A 21632-nucleotide genomic window follows, 5' to 3' on the forward strand; every position below is an offset into this window, starting at 1 on the left:
AATGCAAATGAAATATAAACCCAAGTCCAATATTGGAAAAGAATAAAGGTAGAGGTTAATTAATGGCAAAGAGAAGATCACAGCTATGTACACTGATGAAAAGAAAGGATAAGATAGGAATATATTTATGATTTAAAAATGTATCTGTTATCTCTGAATATGTTTATTTTCTGTGGCATGACCTGTATAAGATTAACAAATTCCTTATGGCTAAATAAACAGATAAACATTTATATACTCAGTTCTTTATGCCAATACTTTTATTTTCTAATGTTAGAAATATTTTTTCTACAATTAGGACAAAACGAGATAAGCTGAAGTTAATTTGAAAGTGCTCTATAGCTGGATTATTGGGGTTACTGGGAATTCCAAATGGAAGATTCTCGTCTGTTTACAATCTTACTCCAATCATCTTACAGATCCAAATGGAAGCACATGGCCTTTATACATAAGACAGATAATGGTAGAGATTAAGTCCTAAGTCAAATAATACATGTTTTAAGTTCTATGAGAATTCAAAGAAATAAAAACTACTTCAGCCAAGTTAGCCTGGAAAAGTAAGCAAGGGAAAGTGGGTAAGATAAAGGAAGTGAGTATGGGATGGAGATCAGTGGGTAGAGTATTGAAGGACAGGGGAGATAGTGGGATTCACAGGAGCCAGACACGAGAAAAGAAACGACTGGTCAAAAACAAGGCAACAGGCTCAAAATGGAATCTCTTGTGCTAAGCTCATGTCACCAAATGGAGACTTAACTTAATTACAGTTTCGAAAGGGAACGTATACTAGTTAGTCAGGAATTGCCAGATCAGCATTACTAAGTAAACTGCCTGATAAATCTGCTCTCCCCTGTAAGAAGAGTAACCTTGTGATGACCAGCCGGCTCTTCCACTTTAGACAACTGCCTTCCTGCTCCTTTCTGCAGATGAAATCTCCTGTCTGCATAGCTCTTCAGAGTTCCTTTCCGTCTGCTAGACTGGTTGTTGCCTGATTCATGAATCAATGAGTAAAGCCAATAAGATCTGGAAGATCTCCTTAGCTGACTTTTATTTGTAGCACTAGGAAGACCCAGAGGTCAGTGCCAAGATCCATCTCTGCTGAAGCACCCTGAATGCATGAACAACATTTAGTATTCTCACTCTTCCAACTATCATCAGGCATAATGCTAAGCACTAGAAAGAAGAAAAAGACGTAGTCTACTCTTTCAAGTTGCTCAGAGCCCAGTATAAAACAAAAAATTAGAATAGTACCGGTAATAGCTTAGTAATGGAAATTCTAAACTTCAGAGCCACACTGACCAAGTACAACCCCTCACATCTCTGCTCACCAGCACTTCTTAACCTCTCGGAGCCTCTTGCTGCCACTGCAAAGTCACTGATAACTCATAAGAGAATTAAATTAGACAATATGCAGAAAGCTTTCCATTAAAAAAAAAAGACAGTTATGTGGTTCCTGAAAATGTTAGTATTTTAGAATTCCTTCATTATAGAAGTGATTGTCCTTCCAGTTAGTCATTTAAATCATTTGATTATTTTAAAATTAAAAAATGCCAATGCCTGGGCCCTGCTCCAAATGAATTACATTGTTTAAGTGTGTGGAGGTGTGGCCCCACCATCAGGACTCTTTCCATGGTCCTGTGAGTTTCACCTTCTGGGCTAAATACCAGAAAGGACAAGGCGCTCTGCCTGTGCTTGGAGGGAAGGGAGGCAGCCGAGGTAGACATCCTGGAACTGGTGATAGCCAGCGTGTGTGGCAGGTATCAGAATCCAGCAGAAAGGATGGGAAGAGGATCCTGTTCATGCCAGATATTGGAGAGGTCAGGAGCAGGGTTATAGTTCTCCCTTTAGGGGTTTAAAAATGGTTCCCTTTTATGGTACCTTAAACTCATTGAGATCTCCCTTTAGAATCTCTTGCCTTTAAATTTTCTTCAACCTGAAGCGAACTACAAACCAGAAAATACACATAGTTGAACAGTACTGGGAAAGGACAGTAGTCAATAGCTGTGGCCCTTTGAGTGGACTCATGTCTGCGTCCCCTCTGACCATGTTCACTCACTGTGACTGGGTCACCAGCATGTCAGAAAGAACCCCTTATTTGGGGGGCACTGGGGATGCCCATTTTAGTTTAGAATTGTCCTTAAGGAAAGGAAGGGCATTGCTATGCCTGCATCTAGGTCTGACACAGCCCTAAGTCTGTAGTAGGCTAATATATTTTCAGAGAAACAATCACAGTGAAAGACGCTGAAGCCTTGGCAAATGTGGGTAGCCACTTATATCAGCCCCTAATGCCTAGCTTACTAGAAATTTACTCAAACACATTTCATTTTCTCCACTGTATATGAAATGAAAAACATGATCTATAAACCAAAATAGCCAGCAACTAGAAACAATGACCCCACTGCCCACATTTTAGATTTCCCAGTGATGATATCTCTTGGCAAAAGTCACACTTAAATCAGCCTAACCTGCAGGAAAATGTGGAAGCCAGTGTGCAGACTCCAGTAACACATTTCCAGCTCTCAACAGAAAACCAGCACAGGGGGCCTGAAACATTGATATGCAAGTCACTCTCGGGCTATGAGTCAGTTTTCTTCTCAAAGCAATTAGCAATTACCAGGATTTAGTTAGTGAGCAGGGCTCAGGCAGACACTGACAGTCCATCATTATCACAACAAAAGAGCCACAGCTTTTATTCTCCCCAAGGGAAGTAAGATTTTAAGAACTCCAACTTTCAAGCTCACCATATTCCTAGACCTATGATTTATTTCATCATCAACCTTAGAAGTAATATAAAGTTCAACCATTTATTTATGAGAAGCTGCTTACAGATGGCCTTCCCAGGAATGGATCACATGCAGCCCAGAAAGCTCTGAGAGACTATTGAACATAGATTTAATAGGTCAACCCCAGGGGCTGCCACCTCTACACTCCCCATGCTCTTGACTACTTTCTGGAAAAGGGTACCCTTTCTGCAAACTTCCCACAGACTGCTTGCGCTTTGCCACATCCTAACCACTCAGCTGCTGTTTTGATGTGGTCTAATCAATCACAATTTGTCACATTCCAATTGTAGGCCAATATTAGAAGAAACAAGAATGAACAAATGACCCATGTGTGCTCCCAGGTCTTGAGCGCTAGACCTACAGTTTGGTTAAAGCTTCAGTGATGGAGTCAAAGCCAAACTGGAATCAAACCAAATTCACCTCCAGATCTTACTGGATGAACAATCTGGGGCAAAACATTTTACCTGAGCTTTAGTTTAATTTGAAAGGATAAGACATACTTCCCATAAAAGAAATACTATGTATAAAGCATGTTGCCTTACATGCAATATGTGGGGGAAATGTATTAATGTCAGAACTCACCAGTTTGTACCAGTCTTTACCAGCTGCTAAGTATAAATATTCTATGATCAGTCCCACCCCCGAGTCTCACTGTTATATCCCACAGGTCCATCATATCAGAAATTCTGGTCCTTTCCATTAACGCCCTCTCTGGTTATTACCTCTTAGAAGCCTGAATGGAGATGGAGATGGTGGAATTGCTCACAGTCCTAACACATGAACTTCAGATACCAGGGCTGCCAGGAATTCTAGCCCTGATGTCTGAAGTTCCATCCAACAGAGCTGCAGTACCGCAAAGCTTTCAGTCTACAGGCCTCTGTTGCTGCTGTGTCTTGTGTCTCTCATGACCAAGTTTTACACAACAGGTTCAGATGTAGACCTGTGGTACCTGTAGCACCATAGATTCCTCCTTCCCAGGATGCTCAGACACTTGAATAGCAGAGAAGATGCAAACAGCCCAACCCTCATTCACTCTGAAGCTGGAATCTGTCCCCTCTAACCTTGGCCCTCTCTGCCAAACCTCTGGCCTTACAGTTCCATGGCCCCTGTTACTTTTCTTGCTCTCAGTCCAGCCTCATCTGAGGTCTCCGGATCCATCAAATATATGTGTCTCATCTCAAACCTAATTGTGGACCAGTTCTCTCATCATAAGTGTCCTAGTTTCTGTACCAGTCAGGGTGTAGTTCTGAATTCCCTAAACATTCTTTGCCCAGAGTGGAGGACATGGAGCCAGAGTAACAGAATCTCATCTGTACTGTAGCAAAACACCTAGTCACTGATACACACACACATATATGCATATAAATGCACAAGTATAACACTTGTTCAATAAAAGGAGTTCATATTCTTTTGGTTACTTTTCTACAGGAAGCCAACCTGATTATTTTTCATGATACATCTTTTTTCCTGACTTCATGCTGCCCTCTTGTAGTTCAGACTGGCATATCGAGTCCCTCTCTCACTTGCTCCATCTACATCAATAAGTCAAAAATCCATCTCAGACCTCACCTCCTCAATGAACCCTTCCTTGACCACTCTAACATAAAGGCTTCTCTTCTTCATCTACATTTATTATAATTATTGTCCATGATACACATTTGACAATGAATTCATTCTTCTCCAGGACAGGGGGTGAAGATTAACAAGAACACAGAGTGATGTCTGAGAATATAAATTGTCTTGTATATAAATCACTGGGAAGAGAAGTTTGAATAAACTCCGGGGAGCATTTTTTGAAAAGATAAATGAACTGCATTTGAGTCAGAGAAGGTCTGATTACCTGCTAGTAAGCACGCATCAGCTGTCTCCACTTCCAGGAAGATGGAAAAGATGTATTCCTCCCACAAAATACAGCTAAAAACTGAAAACAGAAAAATAAAGAAACTTAGTAAAATAAAAGAGTACTTCTCTGAAAAGATCAATAAAATTAGCAAGCCTCTAGCAAGACTGACAAAATAAGAGAGGAGACATAAAAATTACCAATATCAGCAGTGAAACAGGGTTATCAATACAGACTCTGCAGACATCCAAAAGATAATGAGATACATAAACAACACAACAAGAATAAATTTTGCAACTTACATGAAACGGGCCAGTTACTCAAAAATCACAAACTGGTACAACTCACCCAGTGTGAAACACAATTTGTATACCATGTAAGTATTAAGGAAATAGAATTTGTTATTTAAAAATTACCAAAAAAGATATCTTAAATCCCTGACAGTTTCAATGGACAATTCTACCAAACTTAGAAAGAATTAACACCAATTTTACACAGTCTCCTCCAGAAAATAGAATAGGAGAGAACATTCCCCCATTTGTTTTCTGAAGCTACTATTACACTGATACAAAAAGCAGATAAAGACAGAAAAAGAAATAGACTGATGTTTCTCATAAATATAGATGTGAAAATTCTTACAATATTAGCAAATAAAATTCATCAATATGTAAAAAGTATGCATCATGACCAAGTAGAGTTTATTACAGGGATGCAAGGCTGATTCAATATTTAAAATTCAATTATCAAAAATCTACTGTATCAACAAACTAAAGAAGAAAAATTACATAATTACATCAATTGATACAGAAAATACATTTTATAAAATCCAATACCTGTTCATGATAAATTCTTGGAAAATAAGAATAGACGGGAACTTAATCAACTTGAGAAGGAATGTCTACCAAAACCTGACAGCTAATGTTATACTTAGTGGTACAAGGCTGGATGCCTTCCCCCTAAGACTGAGAGCAAGGCAAAGGTGTCCACTCTCATCACTCTTATTCAACATAATGCTGTAGATTCTGGCCAGTACAATAACACAAGAGAAAGAAATAAAAGGCATACAGATCAGAAAGAAAAAATTTTTTTTTAATTTCCCCTGTTTGCAGATGACATGACTGTCTGTATTGAAAATCCCAAGGAATCTTAAAAAAAAAAACCTAGAAATAATAAGTGAGTTCAGTAAAATCACAGGATTTAAGATAAACATACACACACACACACACAATCTATTTAATATTATATATACTTGCAATAGCCACATGGACACCAAAATTAAAAACACAATAACACCTACAATCACTCAAAAAATTATGAGAATTATGAAAATCATGAAATTGTTATCAAAATCTCAGTAAGAGGAGTGACATCAGCAAGATGGTGGAATAGCAATGGGATGCAGCAAAAGCAGTTCTAAGATGGACATTTATGGCAAAAAATGCCTAGATTAAAAAAATATCTTAAAGAAACAACCTAACTTACACCTCAAGGAACAGGAAAAAAAACAAACTAAGCCCAAAGTGAGCAAAGGGAGAAAATGACAACAATCAAAGAAGAAACAAATGAAGTAGAGACTAGAAAAACAATAGAAAGATTGATGAAATGAAGAGGTAGGTTTTTGAAAAAATAAATTGGCAAACCTCAGCTAGACTATCTATATGAAAAGAGAAAAGACTCAAATAAAATTATAAATGAAAGAGGAAGCATTACAACTCATACCACAGAAATACAAAGGATAAAATAGGCTACTAGGAAAAAGTATATGGCAACAAGATCGATAACCTAGAAGAAACGGATGAATCTTAGAAACACACAACCTACCAAAACCGAATCAAAAAGAAATAGAAAATCTGAAGAGACCAATAAAGAGTAAAGAAATTGAGTCAGTAATCAAACTCTCCCCCTCCAAAAAAGGCCCAGTATGATGTTTTCACTGGTAAATTCTACCAGACTTCTACAGAGGAATTAATGCCAATTCTTCCCAAACTCTCCCAAAACAAGAAGAGGAGGGGACACATCCAAGCTCATTTTACATGGCCAGCATTACCTTAACACCAAAGCCAAACAAAGATGTTACAAATCTTCGGCCAATATCTCTGATTAATGTAGATGCAAATATCCTTAACAAAATACTAGCAAATCAAATTCAACAGCACATTCAAGGAATCATACACAGTGATCAAGTGCGATTTGTCCCCGTGATACAAGGATGGCTCAATAAATGTGCTATATCACAGTAATAATAAAGAATAAAAATCATATGAACATCTCAATAGATGCAGAAAAAGCAAATATATAAACATCTTTTCATGGTAAAAACAAAACCCTCAACAAAATAGATATAGAAGGAATGTACCTCAACATAATAAAGACAATATATGACAAACCCATAGCTAACATCATATTCAATGGTGAAATGCTGACAGCATTTCTCTTTTTTCACTTTTTCCTCTAAGTTCAGAAACAAGATAAGGATGCCTGGTCTTATCACATATACTCAACATAGTACTGGAATTCCTAGACAGAGCAATTAGACAAGAAAAAGAAATAAAAGGCATCCAAATGGGAAAGAAAAAAGTAAAATTGTCTTCAGATGATATAGTTTTACAGACAGAAAATCCTAAAGAAGGAAATTCTGTCATGGTGACAATATGGATGAACTTGGAAATTATGCTAAGCGAAATAAGCCAGACACAGAAAAACAAGTCCTGTATGATCTCCCTTATTTTTGAATCTATAAATGTAAAATTCACAGAGACAGATTAGAATGAATGTTGCCAGGGGATGGGGAATAGGGCAAACTTGTCAAAAGGCACAAAGTTTCAGTTAAGCAGGATGGGTATTTCTGGGGATCTAATGTACAGCATAATGACCATACTTAAAAATACTGTATGGTATACTTGAAATTTGCTGACAGTAGATCTTAAATGTTCTCTCCACAAAAAAAAAATGATGAAAACTGAGATAATAGATATGTTAATAAGCTTAATTGTGGAGATTATTTCATAATGTATACATACATCAAACCATCACATTGTATACCATTAAATGTGTATAATTTTTATTTGTTAATTATACTTCAATAAAACTGGGGGGAAAAGGGGAAAAAATCCCAGCAAGTTTTTTTGTAGATATAGATAAGATTATTTTAAAACTTAGATGGAAGGACAAGGAACTAGAATAGCTAATATAATTTTAAAAAAGAAAAGTGGGAGGAATCAGTCTGCCGGATTTCAATACTTATTTATATAGCTACAGTAATCAAGACTGTGTGGCATTGCCCTAGGGATAAGCACACAGACTGAATGAATAGAATAGAGAACTCACAAATAGACCCATACAAATGCGGTACTGGTTTTTGACAAAGGTGGCAAAACTAATTCGATGGAGTAAAGAGTATGTTCAACAAATGGTTCTGGAATGATAGGACATCCATAGGCAAAAAAAGTGAACCTCAATTCATAAGGTTTATAAGCCTCACAACTTATACAAAAAGTATCATGCTGTCCTTGAAAAAATGTCCTACTGATAAGGCAGTATCAGGATGAGTCATCTTTGCAAGGCAGTGTATTTTAAGAGAAGTATTTCCTTAATTTGGATATTTAGGTAAAGAGCGAAAGGAGAAGGGAAAATCTCACCCAATCTACTGTGATTAATAATTTGTAATGGTGGGTGATTACAAGAGTAAACACTTAAATTCCAAGCAAAGTTGTAGAAATGTGAAATGAAGCATTTTGTGCATAATGTATAAAATCAAGAGGTGTTGTATGATTGGTAATGAATAATTCTGACATTCACTGATAGATTGAATGATACTTACATTAAGATGATGGATTAGGAGTTCAAAGAAAAGAACATTTGCATTCTGGGCTCATTCTCAGGACTGACAAACTATTGAGAAAGGAGAAATAGGCTATCACCCTCAATATGTTATGCCTCCCAGGACACCCTTATGCAGCACAGAACAGAAAGAGCTCCCCACATGCAAGAGACAGGTAGAGAGGGGGATAATTGCCTTAGGTCAGGTTCCATGGAAGCATTGCCAGAGACAGGGATTTTTGTTGACATAATGTAGTGAGTGTGTGGGGACCAGGGCATGGGCAAGCAGGATAGGATAAAGAAACCTAATTAAAGTGGTCTGGATAGAAACTAACTTCGATCTGATCTCAAGAGGTGCTCTGGAGTACACATCGTACCACAGAGTGGTCCATCTTCAGACAAGGGAAATGGACTTTTGTACCCTGTGTAAATCAGTTGTTGGTCATTAGCTGCTGGGCATGGAGTAGAGAAAGGGGGCAGGAGGAAAACTTCTCAGTCGAGGCAGCTTCTCTTCGGCCAAAGGGCAGTCTCTGGAGAAGGAAGCAGGTGCGAGCTGTTAGCAGCTAACACTCATTAGGGGTTGGACCCATCCACCTGGATAAGGATCTGAACGGTGCACCATCAACATCCAAGCCAGTCCACCTCCTGTACTATTCAGAACTCTTGATTTTTATATTAAGTTTATTATATATAAACACAGTCACATTTATGAGCAGACTTCCAAGAGCCAAGTTAGGGTGATGATCTATAGCCCCACCGTGCAATTGGTCCTCAGGCCTTAGATGACACATTATTTTATTCTCCACTACATATTCTAGGTTCTCCTTGTCTCACACTTGTGCTGACATCCCAGACCTCCATGCCTGAACTCTCTGAGGTCCTGGGTACCATACATTTATCAGACAGTTACTGTCCTTGACCTTTTACTAGGCAGGTGGTAACTGTGTGTGAAAGTACCAAGAGACACCCCAGTGGGTTATCTGAGCACAAGACATAATTTTCCCTCTTCGGTTAAGTAGCAGCAGTCCTATCTTTTTACAAGCATCAAGGTCAATAATCCTTGCCAGTGGGTAGGTCCTTTCAGTGCCTGGTGGTGTCATATCATGAGAAACACAAAGGAGTTAGGTGGCCACCATAGTTTAAGGTTACTGGGATTCTTACAGGGTGCCCTGGTAGAAATAGGACATTTAGAACCACAGAGACTGAGTGAAGGGATGAGAATCATAAATTCCCCAACCACTGAGCTGTCCCGTTCTATTTTTGCTTCTTGGCTCCCTGACCTATGAATTCAGCCTGTTGAGGACAGTACCATAGAACGGCCACTGGTTTTAAAGAGTATACTGTATCCTGAAGGCTAGCACTCTGTCCTCACTGAGGGTGTCTTCCACCAGTGGGTACCTCAAAGGCACCCTCAAGTGACTTTCCAAGCTCTTTATTCCAGCAACTTCTGAATGTACAGAATATGATAGAATCATCGGATTCCATGGCACATGCCCACTGCCTCGCTTCCTTGGCCATAACAACAGGCTGCTTGTCCAGGGTGATTATCTTCATCAACTCAGGCTGCTGGAACCAAACACTATAATGTGGGTAGCTTATGAACAACAGAAATTTAGTTCTCACAGTTCTGGAGGCTGAAAGTCTGAGATCAGGGTGCCAACCAGGGTGAGGTCCCTCTTCTGGGTTGCAGACTGACTCCTGATTTCCCATCGTATCGTCACATTGCGGGAAGAAACTGAGCTTCCTGCAAGGTCCCTAGTCGCATCCAGAAGGGCTCCACCAGAAGGCCCCACCCCAGATACCATCACCTTGAGAATCTGACTTCAGTATATGAATTTTGAGGGCAAAGAAACATTCATTCCATAATATTGATGTTATGTGGGATCCCTGGGATCAGACATTCTGTGAGCTCTTAATGGTACTGTCGGCTCAGGTGCTATAGAAAGGAAAGGCAAATCCATATGTGGATCCTTCTCCATCCTACTCAGATGTAAAATTGCCTTTTCCCACATGGAAGGGGTCCAACACATCAACTGCCAGTACAGCTGCAGGGTGTCCTTGACACCTTCTTGGGACCCAAGAGGTGTTGCTACTGGTGGGCAAGATATTCAGCGGCAGCAGAAGCTTTCAGCCTTGGGGAGGGAACACATTTTGGGACCTGTGGTTAAGCCTCCATCTCTCCCACCATGGCTGCTCTGTCCGTGACCCTACTGCGCAAGCCTTGTGGTGGTCAGTGACAGAGGCTGGTGCACATCAGTTGGCCAACTTATCCTGTCCATGTGTTGGCTTAGTGTTTCTTCTGAAACAGATGCTTTCTGGTGGGCATTAACATTCAATTCAAAGAGCAGATCCTCTCATACTGTGCTACTCACACAGGTAGATCCTCAAACCTATTTCCCCAGACCACCTTTTCCTCAATGTTCTTGGGCTACTTCTCTCCCCATGTAAAGTGGATGAGCAAACACGTGCCTGAAGATCTGACTTCTGGGAGGTTTTCACCACTGACATTTACTGTCACCTAACAGAGAAGCAGTTGAGCAATCCATTTTTGGCTTGACTTCACATATTAAATGGACCTATTAATGAACTAAGTTCAGTCATTTTCCTCTTCTGACAATGAGAACTCCCCCACAAGGTCAAATGTATGAACTGAGAAAGGGGTAACTGCATTAGTGCTTAGGGACACGGGTGTCTAAGTCACCTGTTCCTGCAGTTTTTTTTTGTGCTCTTTAGAGCTACTTAAGCCCAGTCTTGGAATTTCCACTTCCATGTCACAATGAATTACTTCTGGACCACCTTGAACTTCTGTCTAAAAGTACACACTTCCTGATGATTAGTTCTGGCTGATAACCCCAGTTAGACACTCTACCAGTTAGTGTCTACCAGGGCTAAATACCATGTCAGGAGCTATTTTTTAATGGTGACTCTTGCCCTGCTGTAGATGGCATGGCCTTGGTCCAGAATCCTAGGGATCCATGCTGTGACTCTCATGTTGGCGATTATCACAGACTCCATACTGTTCTTTCTGTATTATTTATCTCTATTAACCACGGACTCTTCTGAGTCACATGGTCCAAGAAACACAGCCTATTTCTGCTGCAGAGCCATTCTTGTTCTGGGCCCCAATGAAAACTAGGAGCTTCCTATGTGGCTCAATGAATGAAGTCAGAACAATCTTCCCAAGAACAGAATATGTTACCTTGAAAACTTGAATAAGCCCTCCAAACATAATGCTTCTTTCTTACTGGCAGAAGTACAAAGTACAATAACTTATCCTTTGAATGAGATATCCTGGCTTGCCCTAGGTCAACAGGCCCTGAAATATTTCACTTGTTTGGCAGGCCCCTGGATCTTTGTAGGCTTTAACTCTCACTCTGGAGTTCCTGTGTCTAATCACAGCCTCCAGAGCACTTGTCACTTCTTGTTCAAGTTCTTATTGTTTATTACATGATATTATCAATACAGTGCGCCAATGTGAAGTTCTGTGAATGTTCAAGTGGTCCAGACACCTTATGACTACATAGTGACACATAGCAGAAGCATTTACTATATATCTGGAGCAAGGGCATAAATGTGTATTGTCATCCATCTCATATAAATGTGAGTGCCTCTGGTCCTCCTTCATGATGGGTATTATGCATCCACTAAAATAATTCACTTACCTAGCCAAAGTCTCTGTACCTGAGGCTGTAATCTGCTCCAGTAAAGATGCCACTGCCAACAGGGAAGCTACAATTGGGGTTCTAACTTGGTTTCAGTTTGCAAGAACCCATTATAATTTGCCATGATCCATCTTGGTTTTTGAGGAGCCAAATTGCTAAATTGAATAGGTAGGAGTGGGGCTCACTACCCTTGTATCCTTAAAGTCTTTAAGGGTGGCACTAATTTCTGCCATTCCTCTTGGATGCAGTATCGTGTACTTACTCTCTTTCCTGCAAATGGCAGCTTTAGGGACTTCTATCTGGCCCCTTTTATGACAATAGCTATTACTGGTCAGAGAACAGACATGAGTTCTTCCAGCTGCTAAGTATGGCCATTTCAAGTATATATTTACAAACTAGGGATATGGGCCATTTTTCACTTGACCTGTATGTGCCCCTATCCTACCCTAACACAGTGGCCATAATACTTGGGGGCTCCTAGGGATCAGCAACAATTTGGACCCTGTTTCCAATTCCCCTTGAAAAATACATGTATATTGTTGGCTTCCATATAGTGTGTCTCTAGGGAAACCATTTCCTTTCAGCAATCTCCAAAGATCCATATGCTCAGTGCCAGATCCAGGCTGTCATTCCCACCTTGCTGCCCACTATGGTAATTCTGACTACCTTGCTAATGACTTCTAGGTGCTGCCATCTGGCCCAGCCAGTCATTGGACACAACCACCCTCGCTGGGGATGGGGAACATAACCTCACTACCCTTGTATCCTTAAAGTCTTTAAGGGTGGCACTAATTTCTACCATTCCTCTTGGATGCAGTATTGTTTATTTACTCTAAGTGGTTCTCATTTAGCTGAGGATAGTTTTCTGGAATGGGGGGATGCTGTTAGCTGCAGAACCTCAGAGCAACTGGGGTATCTGGGAAGGCACCCATAGCATCCAAACCGATAGCCTTTGGCACTAGGATGATAACCAGCTAAATATCTAGGCATCCTGTTTGCCTGAGGCTTTCGTCCCTTACCTTTCACCGTTGGCCCTGCAGAGAACTGCCAAGACATGCTCAGAAGACTTCAGTGTTGATAGAATATTCATGATTTCCTAAAATATGTGATCTGGAAAAACTAATAGCATCAAGGAATTACCTGTAGATACAGGTTGGTTGGTTTGTTTTTAAAGAGAAAAGATAAACACAATGCTCAGATTGTGATTTACAGGTCACAGGACCCATGGAAACTCTATGCTTAGCTGTACATTTAAACATCATCACACACTCACACGAGTTTCTCTCCTCTTCCCCAAGAGAGGAAGATGTGACTTGGCCAAACCCCGTGGTCAGTCTCTCGTGGCACAGAGTGGCTCATTAACCTAAGATTTCAAGGCCTAAAATACCCTCTGCTTTATGATGCTTGATTCTCGGAAGTGAATTTCTAACTTTGTCTTTAAATACAGGTCTTGTTAAAACCTTGCCTGATTGCTAAAATACTGTACCTGTTAGACCACTGTGCATGTGATTCTGAAAGCTAAGAATTTTCTCTTTTCTCATCATAAAGATGGAATTACCTTTCTATGGTGAACATATTTTGATGATTCAAGTTCAAGTCACACGATATGACAAAGAATTTCCATGCTTGCAGTTAAAACTTGGAAATCCTGGAATATCTGGGAGAAGTTGATGGTTTTGGGGGACCAAGCAGAACATTTGAAATGGAGGTTTGCAGCAGGCAGAACAAGGACCATGTCTTCATCTCTGGAACCTGCGTACGTGTCGCAAAGGGGAAGTAAGGGCTACGGGGAATGGGAGTTGCACATTGAGTTCAAGTTGCTGATCAACTGACCTTCAAACAGTCTATCCACGTGGGCCTGGTGTGATCCCAGGTGTCCTCAGAAGAGCTAGTCTGAGGAAGCTGTGACTAGAGAGGAAAGTGTAGAAACACGAAATATTGCTGACTGTGCAGGTGGAAGAAGGGAGCTAAGAGGCAAAGAACGCAGAACACCTGGAGAGGGAGGGGACTTCTCTGCGGCCTCCAGAAGGAACAGTCAGCTCGATCTTAACCCGAAGAGACCAGTGTCAGGTTTCTGACCTTCAGAACTGTAAGCAAACACATTTTTAAGCTGCTAAATCTGTGGTCATTTGTTACAGAAGCAAAAGAAAACTCATACAAGGTTGTTCTAGAAATCTGGAACACACTGCATCTATGGCCTTTTGATAATCTCTTTGGTCTAGAATAATTTTTCCTGCTCTCATCTGGGAGCCTAGACATGTCTCATGGTGGCCAGATGGAGAAAAAAGAGGGTGGGACTCAGCATGTAAGGCGATAATTGGGAGAGAGGAAAAAAATGACAACACTTTGGGTAGACAGCAATTCAGGAGGTGTGAATCAAGCAGAAATGGAGGCTAACTTCCTCTGATCGATTGATCCAAAATAAAGACACTTACGCTATTTCACTATTTTCTTCATTCATTTTTCACAGAAATATCTTTGTGCTTTAAGCAACTTATATGCCACATGTTGTGTGTTGTCTGCAAGTTGAAAACAATTCTCTTTGCAAAATGTGGGTGCCTAGTAATGCTAACAGGTAACTAATGTGCAAGTCATATTTTGTGGACAATTTTGAAAAATACAAAATATCTTCATATACTAACAAACCTGTAAACTGAGGAACACTGGACAAGATCACATCAGTTATTGTTGAAATAGATTTCCCAACATAATTAAATCTTTAAAAATGAAAACACCGTCTAGAAGCAATTATTCTTGTGACAGCCAGCAGAGAGCACCATAACCTTTGTAGAAGATAAAAGCCCAGCCACCAAGCACTTCCCAGGGAGTTTCTTTGAGGAAGCAATACTGCGGGGCAGAAAATGAACACCAGTAGTATATTTCAAGCTTTTTCCATGTCATTTTATGAGACTTCTTGTCTCTTGTTTTTATTTTTATCTTACAAATCAACTTCAAAAAACAAAACAGGAGAAATGAACCATGCCTCTTTTTCTCAGTTCTGTTGAAGAGAATACGGTGACCAAGATTGAAATTACAATGAAATTGCAGGTAGCATTTCCACATTAATGTCTTGTCCCCCAACACCATGCAGTGCACAAAGTCCCGTCCCCACCATGCAAGGACATTAAATTCTATAGTGATTTAAAATCCTGGTATTTATTATGGGATGCTAAATGTGTCCAGGGGGCATGCTTCCCCTTTGGACTCCTGGTAGAGAAATAGCAACACAGAGCAGTTAAATCTCACAGCAAGGGAGATGAAAGCTTTTTTTTTTTTTTTCATGTAGAATCCATTTTTAATGATTTCTGTGGTCTTTGTGGTATAGGGACAGTATAGATGTACAGAGTGGGTAAAGACATGGCTTCCTGTCTCACACACAGAGAAGCATGTAGCTGTTCAACATCTTGTTCACTGAGATGGATGGCTTTCCATGAGGGGTAGGATTGTTCCTCCTCCCCAGGCCATTTTGTATGGGTTGTTAAAATCTAGTTTCTGGGGCTTTCCTTTTTAATTACATATGATCAAAAACTATACAGAGGCAGGCAGTCACCTTGCGTCTCTAGGAGCTGATGTCTTTCATGCAATAAGTATACAAAAAAACTGGGAGGGAAATTAGAAAATCAATTGAATATTATATTGTTAGACTGAAGAAGAGATGCACCCTAAAACTCCACTGGACGTGACAGCTTCTCGATACATACTGACTTTTGGAAGAGCATACTCTGTACCTAAATTACTCCTTAAATCTGTGGCTACTTCAAAACATTACCTTTCCATGAGAGCATCTTAAAAGAGGCATGTGTCCATGAATTTAGGTATGGCTGGAATCTGTATAGCACCTCTCCTCAAAGACTTAAAAATATATCTTCTTTTTATCTGTTTCATCTCTATGATCTCATTTGTGACTTAAAGGCTATCTGAGGAAATCATAATTACAGGATAAGAAATTGGGAGAGGAAGGTTAAGGGCCTAACCCTGAGTCACTGAGCTCAGTCTCTGACTTCTGACACATTTTAAAAGAAAACAAGACAAACTCCATTTCTTTAAATACCTCTTTCAGCCAGGGATCTCTAGCACCTAATGAGCAGCATAACATAGTGAAAGGAAAGAAGCACAAGTGGTTAGGTCCAATCCAATTCACCTTCAGCCCAGCAGCAGGCTGCTGCCAGGGAAACAGTGGCCTTTGGGGCTGTGAGGAAGAGACAGTGCTCAAGGAAGAGGCCCTCAGTTTCCAACAGGTGATCACAGAAGCTGTGGCCCATTTCCGTGCAGTGGCAGGCACACTCCAAGTCAGACTGCTGGGTCCCCATGGCCCCTGCGCAAGGTGAAGGGAGATGGACCGCAGGGGGAACTTGTTTCCCCCCAGGTCAAAGAGTGATGATGACCCATAATTATCGCAAAGGATCCCTGGGGAGGGGAAAGGGGGGGCCTGAAACATACCAACTGCAAACTGCAAAGTGCTGCATAAATGTAAGGCATTGGTTTCCCATGGAAACCTGACTCCAAACAATCTTTCTTAGGCTTCCTGGAGTCTTTGTGCTAGCTCGCCTGAAGAGTCTTCCTAGGCCTTTGATGCTAGGCTGAGATTGCAGCAGAACTAAGAATTATTAAAGGCAGCAAATGCCCTTCAAGCTCAAGACCATCAATTCAGCATGTGCGGCGATGTACCAACCAGGGAGGGCACCATATCAGGCACTGTGTGGGCCTGCAGGCTAACAATAGAGAGAAGCCATCCTCCCCACAACCCCAAAAAAGGAGGCCAGTCCAGATCCCCCAAAGGTTTGGACCTGGGTCAGTCCACAGCCCTGAGACCCTATGCGTACAGGACTGGGTAGAGTCTCCCCTAGGGCCCCATGAAGCTAACCAAGATCCACTTCAGAAATGACCCGATCCCCAGGAATGAACGAAGTGATCCAGTTTTCCCAGTATCCACTGGATCAGGAAAATGGCAAGGTGGTTCCCAGGTTGAGTGCCACGGACAGCGTCACCCGCTTTTCCTCGCTTCCCACTGTCCCTCAGCCTCCTCGCAGTGACCAGAGCTGAAGCTGGGGGACTCCCAGAGGCAGCCCCTACTTCCCAGCACAACATAATACAGAACAAGAGCTTTTGCAGAGCAATACTCAGGAGCGGTTGAGCTCGGTCTGGAAGAGCAGGGCACCAAGTCGGCAATGTGATTTCATTTGGGAGGTTCCGCACAGTACCTGCTTTAACTCCCAAAGGAAGAGCTTCCAAACCAGCTTGACTTTGGAAAATAACCAAAGGGTTTGATCACAGAATCTCATGGACTATTTTGCCCAATCATGAGTAGTACTCAAGGAATTTACACTAAATGGTCAGTTAAATATATTCACAGAAATCCACAGCCAAGCACTGAAGTCTGTTTGCAAGCCTTCATCAAAAGCTTTCTGAGTACTTCATTTTAGGAAAGACTATCTTGAAATTTATAGGCTGGTATTACAAAGCAAAAAATAAAAAAGATGAGAGAATATGTGGCCAAATTATTATTTCCTCCATTTTTCTCTCCTCTCAAAACTTTGTTTACATTGAGAAGCCTAAACTGACATTCTGCTAGCTGGTTACACAAAGAAACCATGATAATTTCCCAAGTAAAGAAATTAAAGTCCACACCTCTCAAACTAGAAGTTGCAGGTCCAATCTGAAGACCTGAATGCTTATTTCTGTGCAGTCTGCACTGTGCTGCATGTCTGTGGCCTATGCCCAGCATTTTCCACTAGGTAACTTGACCTGAATGGTTATTTCTGCAAAGTCCGCCCTGTGCTGTATGTCTGTGGCCTATGCCCAGCATTTTCCACTAGGTAACTTGATTAACATGATCTCTGATCTTACAGAAACTTCAAGTACTACAGCTTGCTCCCTGGTTTTTTGGTTTTCGTCATGCTAAGGTTATCTTTTCTTTACAAAATATTAAAATTTCTTAGTAAAGGCTGGGGAAATATTCAACAACTATTTCCATTTAGTTTGCAGATAAAATTCAGGGCGTTATTTCCATTCAAATGTCAAGCCACACTTTGACGCTATAAAGCCATGTTATGTTGACAATTTGCTAAGGTAAGGCCAGATGGGTTTTTGGTGGGTTGTGGGTTATTCATGTGGTGAGAAATACTCATGATCGTTTGTAAGTGAAGACTTTCATATTGCTTCTCTAATAAAGTGAGTTCTCTTTAACAACAGACCCTCAAACTGCTATCATTCTTTAGATAAAAGACTGCATTAGTTGTGTTTCCTTTGGTTTAGGATTTGTGGGCATAAATGGCATGAAGCTTCAAGTTCATTTACTGGAAGGGATAACCCTTTTCTGGAATTATCCAGAAGATGAAAGCCCTTTTCTGGTTAAAAGAATGATGTACAACAGATAGAGAACTCTGAGCACTCTGGGTTGAAAAGGAGCGGCAGAGAGAGAGAGAGAGAGAGAGAGGGGCCAGAAAATGGAAGCTGATTAATGCATTCCCCCACACTTATCCCACAAGGTATCCTGAGCATTTCTCATACAAACTGATAGCGCAACAAAACAACTCCCATAGATTAGTAGTATCCCTATTTTTCTCAGCACAAAGGATATACTCTGAGATATATACTGAGCAAAACAAATAATAGTATATCATCTTTTAAAACTCTAGTAATTTGACCTTCTATAAATATACTTAAATAATATATTATAGATAGCTATTCACATAGGACACAAAGTGACACATAAACATACAAAAATAAAACCGTCATGTTTTAACTCTTGTGTTGTTTGTTTCGTTTGGAATAAAGATATTAAGACAACTGAGACACCAGAATCATGTTGTCAATATTGAGCCTGGGGAAACTGGATATAAATCTATGTGTGCATAGGCACCACACCCAAGGACAGAAACAGCAAATACTCTTTGCTGGGCTTATTACTATCTCCTACAGTGGTTTAGAAAAGCTGGGAAGAAGGAGAGGTCTCCAAGTGTAATGAGATAGATTTCTTTAGAGGTGCTATGCTATGGAAAGGAAAAGGTAATCAGATCCCCCCACCTGGGTAAGGTGGGAAAATATCAAGCAGTCCTTTGAGAGAGAGAAACATAGAACTGCCGCCTCCTCCTTGGGCTCTCCCACACCCCACTCATTATGAAGTATTTCTCAACCCATTCTGGACCAAAGGCAAGGGAATTTGATTCCACAGTACCCAATCTGTCCTGCTCCAGTTGCTGGTATAGAAAAGATCCCTCCACTCAAAAACTCATTTGTAGACCTCAACTACCCAACCTGATGGAGTAAGTCCGTTCGTCTTTTGGAAAATAGAACACTTCTTTGACTATCCCTGGTAAAATATATCTTTTGTCCACGGAATGTTGTAATGCTCTAGAGAGCAAGGAACAAAAGATACATTTCTCACAGGCCACCAGAAGTCTAGCACAGCCACGAGCTCCCACAGGAACACAATGCTTGTTCAACCGGACTCAGTCAGCCCAGTCTTGAAGGAAGCTCTATGGCTGGAAGCCGGGGTCCTGATGCTGTCGAAGCTGGTCCTCACCTAAGTTGCATTTCCTAAGAGGGTGCTGCTGCTTGACGAACTGGTTTCAGTTTTCCTTTTAAGGAAAACTCTTACAACATCTTGAAGAGTTGCTTGGGGTAAGGTGTAAGGCGAGAGAATCCTCGCTTGTTCTCAAATAGAATTTTCAAGGCCGGCAGAGGCAGATGGTTTCTCGCGTCCCTGGGGGGTGCCCTCGTGGGCAGACGCAGGGGCCAGCTGCTGCTGGTAGATATCCTGGATCAGAAGGGTGTTCATCACTTTCCATTCTCTGTATTTTCTGGCTGTCAGCTTCGGATCATCCAGTAGCTGGTTAATCATGGCCAGGTCATGTTCTTTGCACTGTCCAAGTAGGATAAAAAAGGGAGGTGGGATGTAGTGAATAACTTAATTTCAATGAACCATCTCCAGCCCTTCTACAAATAGATACATATACATTTGTCATAAAATTGTCAAAGAGTTTTTACACATTAATATTCGAATCCCTACACCAATCCTAAGAGATATGGCAGAATATCCTTGCCACAAAGAAGTCGAGTATCCTACCCAACAATGACTGGAAGTAGCAGACATCCTGTCATGGTCTCCAGTGTTACTTCTTCCTTTCTTCCTAACCAGTCTGTTACTACACATCATAGTAAATATTTCTATCTGGGGATAAGCATTATTCCTCCTGAAACTTACAGTGTATAATCATTTCATTGACCATCCAAACTCCACCTAAGCAAAAGTGTGACCCGGTATTTTCCCTAAGTCATAAGATAATACAAAATATCTTTCTTATGTTTTATTAAAGCACCTTGATTTTTAATAAATCACACATATTAATTTAATAAATATATATAAAATAAACACATTGGCTATCTTTTTATTCAAAGAAAAGACTATAAACCTTCCATCTAACCAGTATGTAATCCAGTGATGCTAACAGAGTAAACAATCTAGTCATATTCTTTCACCTTGGTACCTCTGTAACCAATGACACACATTTCTGAAATGTCTGGCTCAGGTTAGGGGAGTTCTCTGCAGTCAAGAATGGAGCAAAAATAAGATGCAACAGCCTCCAATTCAGAGAGATTATTCAGTCCTGACAATTGTGACTTAAATCCGTTTTTGTATCCTCCATCCCTGTGACCATAAATCCTAATTTTGGATATGAAGTCCAACATATCACACTTGACCTTAAGTGAGTTCCTGCCTCCAATCCCCTCTCACTCCACCCTCTGCAAGGCAGTGCAAGGGATCCACGTAAAATGCTGAGTCCTCAATGTTTCCCATCATGTCCGAGGTTCTGCGGACTGGAGCTCCACGGGTCGATCTTCTGCTTCCTAACTTCCCACTCTAACGGGGCAGATGTCAGTTTCCCCTCCCACGTGATGCCAGATCACATCTCCACGACGTGCTGCACAGAGAAACTTCCTCCATGTTCCGCACCTCATGAACTCTCATTACTACAGCTGCTTTCACGTGGAATGCTTTTCAATCTTTCTTCCCCTGATTTTACTAATTCATAAATCTATGCTCACATCAGGCATCATGTTCTCCAGAAAACCTTCTCTGAACCCCCAAATCGGATTCTCATTTTTTTATGTTCTCACGCTTTCCACTACTTAGAGCCCTCTTGAACTGACCACGTTATACTTAGATGTTTGTGGATCTGTCATGCCACCTAAAGCTTCTTAAAAAGCTTTACAAAGGTGACAAAACCATTTTATTCATCCCTCTATTTCTTGCACCTTCCCCAATGCCAAGTTCTGGGTAGGTATCCAACACATATTGTTGAGCCAATCTCTCTGCCTACCCCAGGATGGCATGTGTGTAGCTGTAAGTTCACAACCACGCTCACTGTTTATAGTTCAAATTCATGACTACTGCCATTAAGCGGACTTTAACTACTATCCAATAATCATAGTTTTTCATATTTTTTCTCTCTCACTCCTCCAAATGACTTTTTCAAGACTTCTCTTGCAATGGCAATAAGACATTTTGTGGCATGATGCCCCACTGCC

At 40.8% G+C, this 21632-nt stretch overlaps 1 protein-coding gene across 5 annotated transcripts in view; it reads right to left on the reverse strand.

Moving 5' to 3' along the window:
* Positions 1 to 14895: 14895 nt before the first annotated feature.
* The window catches only part of IPCEF1 (interaction protein for cytohesin exchange factors 1), a 161363-nt gene continuing 154626 nt past the window's right edge, over positions 14896 to 21632 (reverse strand). For 3 of the 5 annotated variants that reach the window (XM_073219782.1, XM_073219783.1, XM_073219781.1), the window contains exon 12: positions 14896 to 19965. In XM_073219782.1, the coding sequence (XP_073075883.1) occupies positions 19759 to 19965 (207 nt within the window). In that variant the 3' untranslated portion in view covers positions 14896 to 19758. The remainder of the gene's footprint in view (positions 19966 to 21632) is intronic. The other 2 variants (XM_073219785.1, XM_073219784.1) reach the window with 1 other exon arrangement.

Source organism: Manis javanica, chromosome 13 (assembly GCF_040802235.1).
Source record: "Manis javanica isolate MJ-LG chromosome 13, MJ_LKY, whole genome shotgun sequence".
Classification (NCBI taxonomy): domain Eukaryota; kingdom Metazoa; phylum Chordata; class Mammalia; order Pholidota; family Manidae; genus Manis; species Manis javanica.